Below are 15791 nucleotides of genomic sequence, written 5' to 3'. Positions count from 1 at the left end.
TTTCGTCGACGCCCTGCATTCGGTGGCTTCACTTGTCTTTCCTGGGCACCTGCTTACAGTCCAAACACTTGCAAGAGCAATCTTCTCAGCTTTCTCCATGAATTCGCACGTACTACGCCATTGTCGACAGGATATTGCTCAGTAATCAAACTCCAAAAAACAGGTACTGCACCACATACAGCAAAATCAGCACATATAACAAAGGTCAGGGCAAGGGATCGGCAACGATTTCTGGGAAGGACGGAGGTTCGATAGCTCTTTCATCTTCTTCGAGGTCGCTTCTTGACGTCTGACAGACTCGTAACCGATTCGACTGATGGCTCTCGATGCGGAGATTGTTGTTCTTCCTCATCGAGCGTATTGTCGAGATCGCCCAAGCCGTCTCGAACAGACTCGTCGGCCTGCTCAGATCCGTCAACATCGTCTTGCCCCGCCTCGTGATCATCCACAGGATCATCCTGTACCTCTTCATCTTCGGGTTCTTGAGTCCGTATCCGTTTGGATGCCGACTGCTCGTCCTGCGAGTCTTGCTCTCGACCGAGACTTGGGGACGGACGTTTTCGATCTCGAGGAGTTTGTCGACTTGGCGTAGCACTGGCAGTCGGCGATGAGGGCGTTGGGTCGACATCTTCAGCCTCCTCCTCTGACTCGTCTGATCCCTGTTCTCCTTTGCCATTGCTTTTGCTCTTGCCCTTGCCTCGAGGGGTGCCCTTTTTTGCTTGAGCTTGAGCACGACTCTTGATAGCTGTTGTCGCCCGAATCGAGGTATCAGGAACAATGCTCTGCAGGCTTGGGGAAGATCCGTAAGAGACGCACAGGGATCTCTCGCCATATTCGTCACGAGCCGTTTCTGATAAGCTCGCAACGGCTCCCAGATTTTCGATGTCGGTGAGATTTCAATCTCGCTCTTTTCGAGCAACGAATCGAGGGTGGATTTGCTGTTGCTCGAAAATGAAACAGTCAGCTTAGATCCCAGTATAAAGCAACGAGCCGAAAGACGTACGCTTTGAGCGCGCTTCGACCGTCTAGACCAAAGACGAGGTGAGCGAGAGACTTGAAGAAGGATAGAGCCTTGTTGCGGTCATCGGCGCGTTTGAGTTGGACGTAGCTCTTGATCTCCTTGACAATGTATTCGAGCGAATCGATGTGGATGCGCAGGTGATCGCTAGCTGGCAAAGACGATACGACTGCAAGCTGAGCACCTCGAACGACCACAACTTGCAGTAGATTGCGGCCGAGCGAGGCAAGGTGCTCGTCAGTGTTATCGGAAGAATCGACACAGAGTTCAAAAGCCTGTCGAGGAGGAAATGGACGGTCAGAGCTTGAACTCGATCGCAAGCTAAAATGACGCACGCCTCGTAGGGATTCGACAATGACGGAAGCAACAACATCTCCTTGATTTCCGTAGTTGCCTTCATCTCGGAGATCGTGCATGAGAAGGCGGGCGAACTCATCGAACGTCGAACCGAGCCGTCCCCAGTACTTGAGGAGCAGCGACGAGTGGCGCAAATCGAAGATGCCGAGGTGGATAGCCCGCGCGAAACCCGAAACGGTACGTTCGAAACGCTGTGCTGCCACGAGACGCGCTTGTTGCCGGGCATTGAGAGCTGTCAAGCAGCCAATCGTGAGGTTAGCCTGTGATCACAATGCTTGCATCGGGAGGCGCATCTGCTCTCACCTCGGACTTCGTCAGGCGTCTTCTTCTTGCGCTTGTCTTGCTTCTTCTGCGACGCGTTCTTCCCTTGGATCGCCTTTTTCCCCTTGCCCTTTGCGTTCTTTTTCTGCTTCTTCTTGTTCTGCTTTGCGCTCACGTCAATCTCAGTGTCGCTGCCGCTCGATCCGGTGTTGTCTTCCCGTTCAGTGTCGGACTCTGCCTGCTCTTCGGCATCTTCGTCTCGTTCCTGTGCGAGCCTGTCGGCGTAGCGTTCAATCTCCGCCTCGATGTAGCCGGCGCACCGAGCTTGCAGTTCGTCGCTGCACTTGAGCCGCAGTGCTTTGAGATGGTGGTTCGGGTCGCTATGAGCCGAAGTTATTGTTGCCGAAGCAAAGTACACATCCAACAACACAGACAGACTCTGTCGTCGCCGTTTCGGTCGTCAGCGCTAGCGAAGCTAAATTCTGAACAGAAAATGACTCACAACTTCTTTGACTCCCTCGCATGCATTCGTATCTTTGCCAACCGCGAATTCTTCAGCCTTTTCAAGAATAGTGCTCCTGCGAGAAGAGATCGAATCGAGCGCAATTTCGTCGGCTGCTCCATTCTCGCGACTTTCCAGTGCGATAGTGTACAGCTGCCAGCTGAGGTGCAATCCGAGGACGGACAGGGCGTGCTCGATCATCTGGCATGGAGCAAGGTCAGACTTGCGAGCTCGAATTGTTTAGGGGAAACAGGACTAACGCGAGCTTCCTCCTTGTACCCCAGCCTTCCGCGATTCACAATCAGATCAAGAATCTCCAACGCGCTTGTTTGCTTCTCTCCGTCGGTGTCCTCGAGCGTTGCGAAGTTCTTGACGCGACCGAGCTTCTCAAGCCGAGCGACACAGGCGGTCAGATTTTGCAACTCGTCTTCCTGAAAGTCGGCCGACTCGATATCCTTGTCGGCAACGCAATCGCGGAGTGCGATGAGCAAAGCTTCTTCAAGCTCAGCGAATCTACCCTGGTTCTCGGTCGAAAGCTCGGCAGCTCCGAGGCAGTGACTGATTGTCTGCACCGCTTGGTCGAGTACGTCCGAGTCTGTCTGCGTTAGGAATTGCTTCTTGATGTCTTGCCACAGTGTATCGTAAGCCGCAACATTGTCGCGGTACAATTCGAGTTGAACCAGGCGCGGAATCGCGAGAATGTCGATCATGCGGCCCGGGAAAGTCTGGTGCTTCGCGAAAAGTCGGGGCAAGGCGTCGATTACCGCCCGTGTGACCGCAGCTTGCTCCTCCTCGTCTTGCTCCTTGTCCTGTTGGCAATAAACTATGTTAGCGTTTGGCGGCACAGACAATGCGAGCCAGCTAACCTTTCTCGAGGTTGAGGTCGAGGTCGAGTTCCCATATTTGGCGATGCAGGCTACGAGAAGCTCAATGGCGAGGGTCTCTTCGTCTTCCGTGAGCTTGATCGTTTCAGGAAGTTCAAGATCGCCCTCCTGTCTCTCCTGAGCTTCTTCTGCCTCGTTGTCACTCTCGCCGTTCTCGCTATTGTCTGCTCGTTGCTTCGTTCTGCCTATTGTCTTCTTGCTGTCGGTTTTCCCTTTCGATGACGGCGCGGAGTGATCCTTGAGCAGATACGACAAGAGAGCTTGCCAGTCTTGCATCGTCTCGACAGTGTCCCAAAGCGCTTCTGCCGCGAGAGCAATGCGACCTCGATGAACCTTGGCGTCGACGAGGTCGGAAAGGCCGAGCACGCTGCGTCGCTTCATGCGGTCCTCCTGTGCCTCTCGACTCGCATCGTCATCGTCTTCTGCTGCCACTTCGGGATCGATGCCGTCGAGCGCCTTGCCGTACTTGACGAGGAGTTCCGCGACGACCTTCAGCTCGATCTGGATCTCGAGCTCAGCATCAAACTCCTTCGCTTTCTTGCCTCCAACCTTCCTGCCCCGTGCCGTCTGTTTCTCGCTCTCGAGTTCCGTCTTTCTCTGCTCGGTTTCCTCATCGAGGACGATCTTGAACAGCTCGGCCGCCGCTGCGCGAACTTTCTTCTCCTTCTCAAATACGAGTTGGGCGACTTCGTCTCGTTGTTCCTCCTCGAGCAAGCCGTGACCTTCGATCTTGCGAACGACCTGCACCGCTTGCACCCGGACGGCCAAGTCGTGCTCTCCCATGGCCATATCGACGAGCTGACCTTTGAAGCGGTCGGTGAAGTGATGCAACTTGCCGATATATTGCTCCTTGTCGTAAAGAGATGAGAGTGCTCGAACGGAGTCGCGCCTGGCTTCCTTGGACTATTGCAACGAGAGCTCAGGTTAGCGTTGATTCTGTGGTGACCAGTGGGAATGACTCACTTCATCGGATAGGACCCAGCCGATGTACCGCAAGTAATCTCCATCGATCCAGTGATCTGGGTTCAGCTTCATCCAGTTTCCTAGTGAGGCGATACATTCGGCTCGGATGACGTAGTCTGCGTCGCGGTAGCGATTGACGAAGACGCTGATTGTGAAGTAGTCGAGACGTCAGTACCAAAAGATGAAGAGAGGAAAGAAACTGGTAGGGCTCACGAGGTGTACGCTTCCTCCTCGAATGCCTCGACGGCTTCTAGCCTCTCGTGGATCTCCTGTACTTGCTTCTCCAGATCCTTCAACCTCGATTTGTCTTTCCTATTCTTCTTTTCCTCGGCTTCCTTTGCTCGAACCGCCTGACTGAGCTCTTTGCGGATTGCAACTTCCAGGACCGTCAGCGCATCGATCGAGAGCAAGACGATCACGGTTGCGGTGTGTCGTAGAGCACGAATTTGCGAGGAAGACAATGCGTGTGACCAGGCTTGGAAGTGCTCGTAAAACGAAGTCGAGAAGAGGACATCCTCGGAAGCGGCCGTTAGGAGTTTGAGCAGGAATTGGCCTAGTGACGAGCGGAACTTCTTGTAGTCTTTCGACTTCGAGACCAGCGGATAGGCGTGGTCGACGCCCTGTCGGTCAAATGAGGACATAAGCGAGGCGATTTTAGCCGACGAAGGAACGGACTCGCGCACCTGTTTGAACTCGTCGACAATGTCTTTCAAATTTTCGACAACACCGTTCTCGTCTTCCGCTTGATGCTCGTCAACGGAGGAGTTGCACCCACAACACTGGCAACAGCAGAAAGAATGCGTCAGCAACCGTTTCTGAAGCACCATCTCGACTGAGAATATCCCGAAACTTGCTCGCAGGATGAAATTAACGAGCTCCGCCATGGCTGGCCCGGGATCTTGTTGATAACTTTCGATCCAATCTTCAGCAGTGGTTTGTAATGCGGTATTGGGCGACTTGACCGCATCTTTTGGTTGTGACTGTGTCAGCAACAGTGCCTGCTACGCGCCTAGGAGATGAACCTACTAAAAAGCTCGTTGTCGTCGTCGATTGGAAAGTCTTTCCCGTTCGTTCGTCTTGTTGTTCCACCGTTTTCGTCTCCGATCTTGTCTTTTTTCGTTGCGCGCGACTTTCGCGGTTGACTTGCGCGCTTTCTTCCGGCGGCTGGTGACGAGTCGTCGTTGTCGGCTCGCCCTCGCTTCTTTGCCGAGCCGTTCGCGGTCGTACCAGTAGCTTTGCGTTTCCTCGTAGCCGCTTGCGATTTCTTGGGTGCTTCGAAATCCTCGTCATCTTCCGGCTCGCCTTCGCTCGGCGAGTCTTCGAGCATCACGTCCGAGTCGGCCGCCTCGTCCGGAGAAGAGAGATCTTCATCCGAGTCGCGCTCGTCTGGCGAAGTGTTACCATTCTGGCGAGTCTTGCGAGATTTCTTGCTAGAAGCTGGAGGATGCACAGTGTATGTCAGTGACAAGCTCTCCAAACAGTCTGACGATCGTCCTGGGGATGGACGAGACGCGGACCGTGAATCTCTCAGATTGACCATCAAGGTCGAGCCTATTCCCACTCTCTAGAAATTTCCGACTTGCGCTCAGGTTCCTTGTAGCATTCTTGTTGGCCCCAAGACGCGTCAAACTAGCCAGAATGAGCGGACTCACGGTCGAGCCTTTCGATCGTTTTCCTGACCCGGCCACTCATCCTCCTCGTAGTTGCGCGATCCTCTGCGTCCGACGACATCTTGACGAGTCCAAATGCTCGAGTTGAAAGAGACTCGAGAGTGGGCGTGCGTGGCGGACTCCGTTTGGGAAGAGATGACATTTCGGAACTCGCGCGCGCGGCGCGTCTAGTCAGACGCGTCGGATCCGTCGCTTCAATATTGAATCAATTCAATATGATATTTGCGACACTGATGAAGATGCTCCAAGGTTGCGAAGAAAAGGCTTGGGGGCTGTGTTGATCACGAGCAAGAGCACAAGAGACAGCGTATACACGACGATCCAGATAAACCGAACAAATGGCACGACCTTAATGCCAAACGAGAGTGTACACTGCACTGATGAGCGCAATACAAGCATGCCTTCAATTGTATACTAAGCTTGTGAAAAAAGCCTGCCCGTGTCCTCGGCCGAAACCGCCTCGTCCGTGATGGCCGGAAGTAGCGAAGCAACCCCACCGAGCTCAAAAGCCTGCATTCGCTCTCCCTGAATTCCTCGCCGTGCCCTGAACCACGTGGTCTCTTCTCGTCTTGCAGAGCTGCAGCCCGGCCGCGACTGCTCGACGTGCAGTTCTGGGTCTGAATGGGTTTCAGAAGAAGTCGAGGAAGAACTTGTGTTGACATCAATTCGCCTCCCACGCGTACAAGGATAAGCATCAAGAGTCTCTAGATTAGATTACAGATCTGTCCCATTGGCGCGAGCGCAAAAAGCTTCGGTGTCAACGTCGATGCGTTCCATCCTCATAACGATCGACGACCTTTTTGAAGCCGGACTCAAAGAGTTGCAGCGAGATGGAGGTGCAAAGCTGCAAGCGATTCATCGGATGTACGCAAGAGCGGCAATAGACGCCGCATGGGCGTCGGAAGAAGCTCGACGGAATGTCGAGAGTATGCTGCTCTTTCGTCCACTCTGATGAATTCGTTGTAGTGGTGCGTCTCCAGCTGGCTGCGACTCCTTCAGTCCGGCTTCGAAAAGGCCGTTGATCATTTGTGAGGAAGAGGAGGGGTAGGAGGAAGAGGAAGAGGAAGAGTAAGAGGAAGAAGGCGGCGCAAATGCGAGTCACGGAGGCGGGCACGAGAAAGCACTTCGTCCTCCTCCTCCTCGTTGCTGTCGCGGCTATAAGCGTCCCTTTCGCAGCAGTCGAGATCGTGTTCATCAAACTCCGTCGAAACGTCATGCGCATCGAAAGACAACACTGTCACGTCGCGCTTTCGCTCGCCGCCCAATCAACTCGCTCGTCCGTCGCCTGAGTTTTCGCGGACTTCATAGTCTTCGCTTGTCGAGGTCGAGGTTGAGGAGGTGTCATCATCGACGATTTCAGACTCTTACATTCTTCTTCTTCACTGACGGATGTATTCGGTGGATTGTCCGCCTCGAAGGTTGGCAAGGGAGTGGGGTGTATCTTGCGGCGGACAGGCGCGCTGTGTTCTGACAATGACGATCATGATCGAGCGCTGGAAAGAGGAGACGCCGTAGACGAGGATAGATCCTGAGGAGCAGGCGTCGGCGGGAGAGAGGTCGAGGACGAGGACGCTCTTAGTATACTAGGTGTACCAAGCCCGCGGCTCGTCTTCGTCTGTAGACTTTCGCTGACGACGGCGTGGAGCTGAAGACACGCGCTGGGCAAAATTTTCAGGAAGAAATCCCTCTCTGGAATCTAGTTGGGCAGTCAGCCGTGAGCTCACATTCGCGAAAGCAGATGTGCAGAGTAGATCTGCAAATGTACGCACGGTGATCTACATTTACAGATTTGCGCTGTAGATTTTGCAATGTGGGCTCTTGCATTTGCAAAATGAAAGTTAACATTTCCACAATTCCGACGGCACATTTTGTTTTGAAGTCGGGCTACGGTAGCTACCGCGGATTATAAGCGGCCGGACTTTCCAAGCGGGGCCATCTCTTTCATCGAGTCGAGTCAACCATGTCGTCGGAGCCGGCAGTCAAGGAGATCAAAGGCGAGGAATCGCAACCCGCCCAAGTGAACCCACTCTTGCTCGACTCGGAGGGAGCGATCTCGGATCAGGCAAGCCCTATCGGCTCACTTCTCGACTATCGCTTGAATCAGGTTCACTGACTTTGCTTAGCTTGACTGCAGCTGTACAATGTCCTGCGGCAAGTGTTTGACCGGTATTCGAAACCGCCAACAAAGCCCGATGGAGACAAGGACGGCCGGGTGTGTGGACGTGATGCCTTGAACGCGTTCGCAAAGGATACCAACGGCCAAGGTCAGTGTTATACCCAACATATCGACCCGAATATGAGCCCTGCTAAACTTTTAAGCCTGATCAGAGATGACCGACGAGACGTACAACGAGATCGTCGAGTATCTCGATGTCACTTCCAAAGGAGAACTGTCCTTTAAAGGATTCATCCAGCTGTATCAGCTCCAGACCGGTATGTTCGGATATCTTGAAGTCACTGCGGCAAGACCCGCTAACATTGTACCATCCTGCAGAGAACGACGCTTCGGAAACCGAAAAGGACCTTCGAGCCTGGGGGTACGACGCCGAGACGCTCGAGCTTGATCCCTCCAAGGAGAAGAAGAACGAAAAGGCCAGCAAAGCCGAGTCGCCGAAATAAGTGTAGGCATCGGCGGATTGTCAGCGCCATAGAACGATTTCCTGACATCTGTGGAATTTCTGTTGTACTACTGTTTATGTTGCATTTAATCACTGTGGCTGCTCTTCTGCAGCACCTGGATGCTCGTGACAGCTGCCGTCGAGAGGTAACGTCGAAACGCCGATCTCGGTGAGGTGTTGCAATCTACACCGAGTCTCCCGCGACTACTCATGGCGACCCGAGCTGGACTCTCAAAGAGGTCGGCTGGTGTTCGAAGACTGCTGCAGGAAGCAGCTGAACTCGAGAACGATGACTCTCCGGACTACACTGCGGCACCCCTCGAAGTACGTGCCCTGCCGCTGTCACTCCCTCGTCCTGATAGCGCAGCTGACCCCTCAGTGATGCTCAGAGTGACCTCTTTGATTGGCACTTCACCATCCGAGGCCTGTCCGGCAGCCAATTTGAAGGTGAGCTCGTGGGGGGAGATGAGCCATACGCTCTTTCTCGATCACTGACGCTGCAGTTCTTGCCTGTGTGGATCCAGGCGGCATCTACCATGGTCGAATGATCGTGGGCTCCTCTCAACTGCGCTTAAACTCGAAGATAGGGCTTAGCTAACGTGCCCCAAACGCTTCCGCTGCTCTCGTCACCCACAGCTCCCGGCAGAATACCCCTTCAAGCCGCCCGAGATCTACCTCTTGACTCCGTCTGGCCGATTTGAGGTGAACCGCAAGATTTGTCTCTCGATTTCGAGCTTTCATCCGTGAGCGACGTCTTGTGCCCGTTCGCGTATGAAGCGGTCACGCTGAAGATGGTTTCTTGCTCGCAGTGAGACCTGGCAGCCATCGTGGGGAGTCAGGACTGCGCTGCTCGCCTTGATCTCGTTCTTTGAATCAGACGTGAGTTCAGTCGAATCCATCTGCGCGATGATTTTGACGGGCCTGATACTCTTTGCATCGGTCATGCTTGGTAGCCCAAGGGTGCAGTCGGCTCGCTTAACGCACCGCCTGACGAACGGAAACGACTCGCAAATGCCTCGCATCACTATAAATGCTCGACTTGCGGCTACGATGCAGCGGATTGCGATTCATTCGCATCCCTTCGAGCTCCTTCACCACCAGCGCCGTCGCCATCAACCACCCCAGGTAGCGATTCGCTGCAGAAAGTGGAAGCTCCCGAGCGGACCTGCGAGTCCGAGCCGTGTAGTGAAGCGATTTCGAGATCCTCCACCCCAGACCCGCTAGATGCTCAAGCAGCGGAGGTACAAGCGGAGACATCCGTGGCATCGGCGCTCTTTCCTCCAGCTCCGAGTCCGCCTCAGTATCCCGCGGCGACTCCGCCTTCATCGGTAACCGACGCTGCCGCTTCTCCTGCTGGACCGCTTCACCTTGCGCGCCCTTCTCCGATCGCACAGTACGTGGCAACTCCCGCGGCAACTGTACCGGCCAGCTCTGCCCCGAATTCCACTCCAGCCGCCGCTCCTGCTACGTCCGCGAGACAGGCGTCAGCGGTCCCTGCGCTTCCGCCTGGAGTGTCCCTCGCGCAAGCAGACTACGGATCGGGCGGACCTCCATCGTACATTGATCGAGCGATCCTCGTTGTCTTGCTGAGCATTGTCGCGTTGCTCGTACGCAAAGTCGCCTGAAGAACATCCGATCGCCAGTCATCGCATTTAACGTTGTTCTACCGGTATGCTCGTTGTTTCAGGGGCTGTCCCTCTCGAGACATGCACTCGAAGCATTTTTGTTTTGTACCTGTTCTAGTACGCCTCTCGATCGATTTGTTCTCATGTTCTATTGTTCCGATTTGCGTTTATCCCGTAGCTTTTCTCGCGAGTGTAAATGTATCTCTACACCTCAGGCCTCAAGTCTTGGTTCTGAATTGTACTGTATCGAATGTCCGGCATGTCCGGCTCGGCTAGAAGTCTAAATCCGGTTTCCTCGGCCTAGCTCCCTCTCGCTAACCTCGATTACGCGAGCCAAGCTCACGCAGCGACAGCACACGAAAGCGAGCGACGAACGAGTCGACCTCGTACCAGTCCTACCCGCTAAACCACTCTACCACGACTGGATCATCCGCCCCCACTTGTTGCATTCGGCATAACTGCACGACGTACACCATCTCGACAGACCTCTTTCGCTCATTGAAGGAAACAGGCCTGTATCTACACGCTCTCAAAGGCTATGGCGACTCTTCCAACTCTGCCATCGGTGACCAAGGTTAGTTTTCCCCTCTATCTGTTTCCACCTCGACGTCTCGAGAGCGCGCCTTCCTGTACGATCCTGCTCTGATACGGATCCACATACATTGCAGTTGTCTAGCTACGTGACGAGGATACTTGGACAAGTGAGTGACTCTTGTCGTCCGCGATTAGTTGCGAGCCGCTTTCAATTCCCTTGAGTTGCGCGTCGCGCTCGACTATGTACAGAATCCCGGCAAGTTCACTCTACAAGGAACCAATACGTACCTGGTCCACGTGAGTACCAAGTTTTCGTTCCTTTGACGACCTAAAGCCGGTAAAAAAAGCGGTAAAGCTGAGAACGATTCTTTCCAACCAGCATCCAACCTCTCCTTCCTTCATCCTACTCGACACTGCTCAATCGTTCCCTGCGTATCTCCCTCACTTGCGTTCGGCTATCGTTTCGCACCCGGTCCAACCTTGTCGAGTGACCGACATTGTCTTGTCGCATTGGCACCTCGATCACGTCGACGGGATCAAGAGTGTCATCGAAGAACTCGATGCAATCGGTGCAATTCCTGAGCGAGGAGTACGAGTGTGGAAGTACCCTTGTTCGAATGCGGAATCAGATGGCGAACGGGACCAAGATGCGGTGGTCGAATCTAAACTGCGAGGGATCGGACATCGAGTCGAACCTCTCGATGCAGGACGAGAAGTGGCGATTGTGCCCCAGGGCCGGATTCGAGCATTGCGAGATGGACAAACATTGACAATTCAAGGGGAGGAAACTCGAGAAGATGTTGAACTGAAAGTGATTCACACGCCTGGACATACGACCGATTCCATCTCGATTCTACTCGTCGAAACGACTAGCGGAACTCCACGTGGACCTTCGATCCTGTTCTCGTTTGATACCGTCCTCGGTCACGGTACCGCCGTGTTTGCGTCCTTGTCGACCTATCTCGACTCGCTCGAACGACTGATCGAGCTCGTTTCGTCGTCCTCGTCTCGTGCATCGAGCGGAACCACGATCTATCCTGGTCACGGCCAAGTGATTGACGATGGACTGTCCAAGTTGCAAGAATATCGCCAACATCGATTGGAGCGAGAAGCGCAGGTCGTCGAGGCTTTGAAAACCGAGTCTCGTCGAGTGACCGCTACCGAGTAAGTCTCGGTTCGGAACTGGTCCTGACGGTTCAACGTCCTGGGCGCTGATCGTTCGACTCGTTCCGGTTCAGGTTGACGGAAACGATCTATGGTGATACGATTCCCGACTCGCTCAAACCTGCCGCGACGCGCGGGTTGATCTTGCACCTCGAGAAACTCGTGCTCGATGGCAAAGTGTCAAGAACGGCGAACGAAGGTCGAGACGATGACGAGCTCGGTTTCGAATCGTTGGGGATCAAGAAGGAGGATGTGCCCCGTGGTTGGTCGGACCGATGGATGTGGGGTCGATCCCAAATTTGAAGTCGAGACGGAAAGGTGCAAAAGAATTGGGATGATGGTCTCGAGAGGGGAACCATGGCTGGCAGTTCAGGCAAAGTCAAGCGTTGCGTCTCGTTGCTTCTCGAGTTTCGTCACGGCTTGCTCGGCATCCGTGAGCAAGTCATCCCAGGTGACAAACAGCTCTGAGAGATCCGAGATCTGTTGAGAACGACAGTCGGACGTGAGAAACGCTGGGCAACTAGATCGAGAGTAACTAGATGGACGCACGTAGTTGTTGTACTTTTGCAGGAGGCTCGTGGTACGAGCTTCGAGAGTAGCATACTCGGCTGCAACAGGTTTCGTATCGTCGACGAGTCGTTCGAGAGGGCCCTTGAGGGGTTCGTGCTCTGTTGGGTTGAAAAATGGCCGTGGATTCAGCGTTGATCCTGGAGAGCTAAGCCTCGTGTGTGCAGACTGACCTGGTAGATTTCCAGCTTCGACAACGCCACGCTGCTCGAGCACACTGATCTCGCGCAAGTCCCGCTCGAGGGTGGTCAAGTCGTGTTCGGCTTCGAGGATGAGCTCGACTTTGGCAGGGATTGTCAACTCGGTTGAATCGAGGGCTGGAAGCGCGATAGGCGCGAGCGATAGCAAGGGTGAATTGAGTTCATCTGGAGAAACGAGCAGGGGTCAGAAGAGGCCGGGACCCGGGTAGGAGGGAGGGAAGGGGTCCGCGAACTGACAGTTGTGGACGAATCGCCGGATGGCGTCGGTACTGCCGCGTTGGTCGAATGCCTGCTGCAGCTGCGACTCAATACGAGCTATCCTGCGAGCGATTGAGGGCGAGGACGAGGTGCGAATGTTCGAATGAGCGCACACGAGCGACTCGAGGAACCTCAGTCGCAGATCCAGCGCAAGCTCAGGCGTGACGGGAGTAGGCTTTGACGATTGCGGACTGTTGTCGTCATTCATTGTAGCAAAATATCGCGCGATGAGAGCGAGCAAGAGTACTAGTCCAGGCCTGCGCGTCGCCGGTCAACGCGAGTCCGCGTCTTGTCTGCTTTCATTTCAGGTCTATATCCTTCTCGCTCGTGCTTGTGGTGTGCAGGCAAGCTACAGCCATCTTTCGAGCGCGCAATTGACTTCCGCCGAGCGCGAGCAAGCCCCCGAGTGCGAAGGTGCAAGCCATCTCACTCAACTCGGATCCGCTCGTGTTCCCGCCTTTTCTCCCAATGAACCGAGTTGGCTATGCTGCTTCAGGAAACAAGCCCCTTGCTGCTTGGGGTCAGCCAGCCTTGATCCCCACTACCTCTTCTTCCTTCTCACTATACGCTCCCCCAGCAACGGCACCGACGTCGACCCGACCCAGCTCGCTGTAGATCCAGCTCAGCTGCGCTCCGTCCGTACACAGGCAGTGCCTTGTCTCTCCAGCGTAGACCGCTGTTCACTTTCGACTTTCTCATAGCCATCGCCGCCGGCCGGTCGTCCCTTCAGCCACTTTATTCTCGAATTCGACCGTCCTTCCAGCTTGCAACTGGGTCAACATGGTCCAGACTATCCACTTCCTCGCGTCTCTCGTGACCATCGCTGCTCTGGCGCACACAGTCGCAGCGCGGCCCGCCGTCTTTGTCCCGAACGCAAAATACGCCAACAAGCTCGCCGCTTTGGCCCCCTCGTCATCCCCGTCTCCGTCAGCAGATTTCTGGGTCTCGACATCTCCGAATTTCTATGTTCCCACCGCGCCCCAAATCGCGCTGCAGGGACAGCCAGGCGCACAGCCGGTCTCTGCGCCTTCTCCTCAGCCCACTACGACCCCAGCCGCCACTCTTGTAGCGCCCACCAACCTTCCCGTCCCTTTGACCATCGCCTTTTCGTCTGCCTCGAATGTGACGTTGACTGCAACGTCAGCACCGACACCGATTCTGGAATCGTGGACGAGTCGATTGTTGAAACGGTTCGTCAACGTCGCTTCCCTCCAAGCCGAGATTCTCGCCTACCGGGTCGAGAACAACATCGTCCCGACGCCATGGACTCCTGGACAGCTTCGTAGAGCGTCCCTCGCGAGCAAACGATCCTCGACCAAGACTGCGACCAAGACCAAGACGACGACGACGAAGAAACCGACGTCGACTACCAGCAAAAAGCCCGTTACGTCTACGACCCACAAGGTTGTGACTACGACTTCAACTACCAAGGCCAAGACGACGACGACGACGACGCAGAAAGCCACGACGTCTAAAAAGACGACCACGACTTCGAAGCCCAAAACCACCACGACCACCACAGCGGCGAAGCCAACCAAAACTACCAGCAGTGGCGGCGGTAGGACCGATGGCTCGACATTTTGGAAGCAGAAGAGCGCGTTCTACTCGCTCGAGTCGTTCACGACCGACGTCGTCACGAACCAACACTACTCTTGGGGAGCCGACAACATTGCCGTCTTGCAAGGAGTTCCGGCACACGAATGGACCAACGGCAAACAAGGCGACCAGTTGAGCGCGCTCCAAGTCGCGTACCCGGCCAACAGTCGCAACCCGGGCAACAAGCCGATCGGAGGTGTCGGGTTCTACAGTTCGAAGAGTCAGTCTCACAATCCCTCTCCCTTCTTTCCCGCCAAGGAAGCGTCAGCTGATGCTTTGAGCGTTCTTTGCAGTTGACGTTACGGCTGCGACCAACGTTTCGCTCTCGTACTCGATCTTCTTCCCGAAAGGATTCGATTTCGTCAAGGGCGGCAAGCTGCCCGGACTGTTTGGAGGCGCGAAAGCTTGCTCAGGAGGGGCTGCTGCTGAGAACTGTTTCTCGACTCGACTGATGTTCCGCAAGAACGGTATGGGCGAGGTACGGGATCTTTCCATTCCACTTCTGTTCTGACTCAGAGGGACTCACGGCGTCTTTCTTTTGCGCACCTCCTAGCTGTACCTCTACGCGCCTCGTGAGAAGCAAACCGAGGCTTTGTGCACGCTTGGACCATTGTCGTACTGCAACTCGGTGTACGGCATGTCGATCGGACGAGGTAGCTGGACGTTCAAGACGGGTGAATGGACCGATTTGAGGCAAGACATCTGGCTCAACACGCCGGGAGTTGCCGATGGAGGGTTCAACATTTGGTGAGCCTACGATTTCTTCTTCGCACTTTGGGGTCTCGCTCGCTCGCAGTGTTCGGTTCGCTGATCCGGTCTCTCTCGCGTTTAGGGTCAACGGCAAGTTGGTGCTTCATTCCGACTCGGTGTACTACCGCAACACGCAACCGATCAAACTCGGAAACGGAACCGCCGCCGGCAACATCCCTGACCTGATCGATTACGATTCGTTACCGGACGACCTCATCATCCCGAACGGAGGGTTCAACAAAAATCCTCTTGAGACGGTATCAAACGCAACTGCTACCACGAGTGATGCCTACGCTCTGCCGACCGACCCGGTCGTACCCGTCAAGAGAAGGTCGGTAGTCACTCTGGAAGACCCTCAAGACAAGATCTTTGGAGGCAAGGGAGGGCGCAAGTTTGTCAGCAAAGTCCCGATGGATAAACGAGGTGTGACCTTACCCGCTGGGTTCATGGGCGCGATGGCTCAGACCTTCTTTGGAGGATCGAGTAACGACTTTGTAAGCCTTACTCTCTGCTTGTCGATCTCGTGGCTTCTCTCAAGAACTGACATGAACGTGGTTGCATCGATACAGAATACTCCAATCCTGCAACATACTTATTTCCGCCGCTTCGAGCTCGCGATCAATTGAGATCTGAATCCGGTTTCGCCTTTACGGCTCGCTCGCAATTGCATAGTTTCTAGTCGTTGTTCTGCTGTTCTGCTTTCCCAAAAAAACTTTCATAGAATCGTTGTTGTGCCTCTTGTTTGTTATACAATACGCTGTCTCCGTTTCGTCAAGTCCATCTTTGCCGTTTGAAAATCTAGAATCTTGCCTTCCTCCTAGCCC

The 15791-nt window shown here is 54.6% G+C and overlaps 6 protein-coding genes across 6 annotated transcripts; 4 read left to right on the top strand and 2 right to left on the bottom strand.

Moving 5' to 3' along the window:
- Nucleotides 1–260: 260 nt before the first annotated feature.
- Nucleotides 261–5716, bottom strand: IRR1 (cohesin subunit IRR1; the record flags this gene model as incomplete). The annotated part of the gene is made up of 13 exons (XM_076678063.1): nucleotides 261–745; nucleotides 817–938; nucleotides 1004–1293; nucleotides 1354–1607; nucleotides 1679–2075; nucleotides 2139–2339; nucleotides 2399–3925; nucleotides 3986–4130; nucleotides 4199–4605; nucleotides 4669–4764; nucleotides 4840–4952; nucleotides 5012–5422; nucleotides 5638–5716. The coding sequence occupies 13 exons, from the start codon at nucleotides 5714–5716 to the stop codon at nucleotides 261–263; spliced, it is 4527 nt and encodes a 1508-aa protein (XP_076534661.1).
- Nucleotides 5717–7615: 1899 nt separating this feature from the next.
- Nucleotides 7616–8274, top strand: JCM15063_002159 (uncharacterized protein; the record flags this gene model as incomplete). Its single annotated transcript, XM_076678062.1, has 4 exons — nucleotides 7616–7717; nucleotides 7790–7919; nucleotides 7984–8088; nucleotides 8150–8274. The coding sequence occupies 4 exons, from the start codon at nucleotides 7616–7618 to the stop codon at nucleotides 8272–8274; spliced, it is 462 nt and encodes a 153-aa protein (XP_076534660.1).
- Nucleotides 8275–8483: 209 nt separating this feature from the next.
- Nucleotides 8484–9898, top strand: JCM15063_002158 (uncharacterized protein; the record flags this gene model as incomplete). Its single annotated transcript, XM_076678061.1, has 6 exons — nucleotides 8484–8597; nucleotides 8663–8720; nucleotides 8798–8823; nucleotides 8910–9016; nucleotides 9083–9152; nucleotides 9227–9898. The coding sequence occupies 6 exons, from the start codon at nucleotides 8484–8486 to the stop codon at nucleotides 9896–9898; spliced, it is 1047 nt and encodes a 348-aa protein (XP_076534659.1).
- A 538-nt stretch (nucleotides 9899–10436) lies between these two features.
- Nucleotides 10437–11899, top strand: JCM15063_002157 (uncharacterized protein; the record flags this gene model as incomplete). The annotated part of the gene is made up of 5 exons (XM_076678060.1): nucleotides 10437–10472; nucleotides 10567–10599; nucleotides 10682–10729; nucleotides 10812–11596; nucleotides 11671–11899. The coding sequence occupies 5 exons, from the start codon at nucleotides 10437–10439 to the stop codon at nucleotides 11897–11899; spliced, it is 1131 nt and encodes a 376-aa protein (XP_076534658.1).
- A 66-nt stretch (nucleotides 11900–11965) lies between these two features.
- On the bottom strand, nucleotides 11966–12829 carry JCM15063_002156 (uncharacterized protein; the record flags this gene model as incomplete). The annotated part of the gene is made up of 4 exons (XM_076678059.1): nucleotides 11966–12076; nucleotides 12146–12264; nucleotides 12337–12528; nucleotides 12601–12829. 4 exons carry the CDS (start codon nucleotides 12827–12829, stop codon nucleotides 11966–11968), a joined length of 651 nt encoding a protein of 216 aa, XP_076534657.1.
- Nucleotides 12830–13401: 572 nt separating this feature from the next.
- Nucleotides 13402–15593, top strand: JCM15063_002155 (uncharacterized protein; the record flags this gene model as incomplete). Its single annotated transcript, XM_076678058.1, has 5 exons — nucleotides 13402–14437; nucleotides 14511–14695; nucleotides 14771–14964; nucleotides 15050–15461; nucleotides 15537–15593. The coding sequence occupies 5 exons, from the start codon at nucleotides 13402–13404 to the stop codon at nucleotides 15591–15593; spliced, it is 1884 nt and encodes a 627-aa protein (XP_076534656.1).
- Nucleotides 15594–15791: the final 198 nt, after the last annotated feature.

Source organism: Sporobolomyces koalae (genome assembly GCF_050403365.1).
Source record: "Sporobolomyces koalae JCM15063 DNA, S_koalae_JCM15063T_v1_ctg12, whole genome shotgun sequence".
Classification (NCBI taxonomy): domain Eukaryota; kingdom Fungi; phylum Basidiomycota; class Microbotryomycetes; order Sporidiobolales; family Sporidiobolaceae; genus Sporobolomyces; species Sporobolomyces koalae.
Note: the sequence above shows the minus strand (reverse complement) of the source record. Positions and strands in the feature narration are given on the sequence as shown.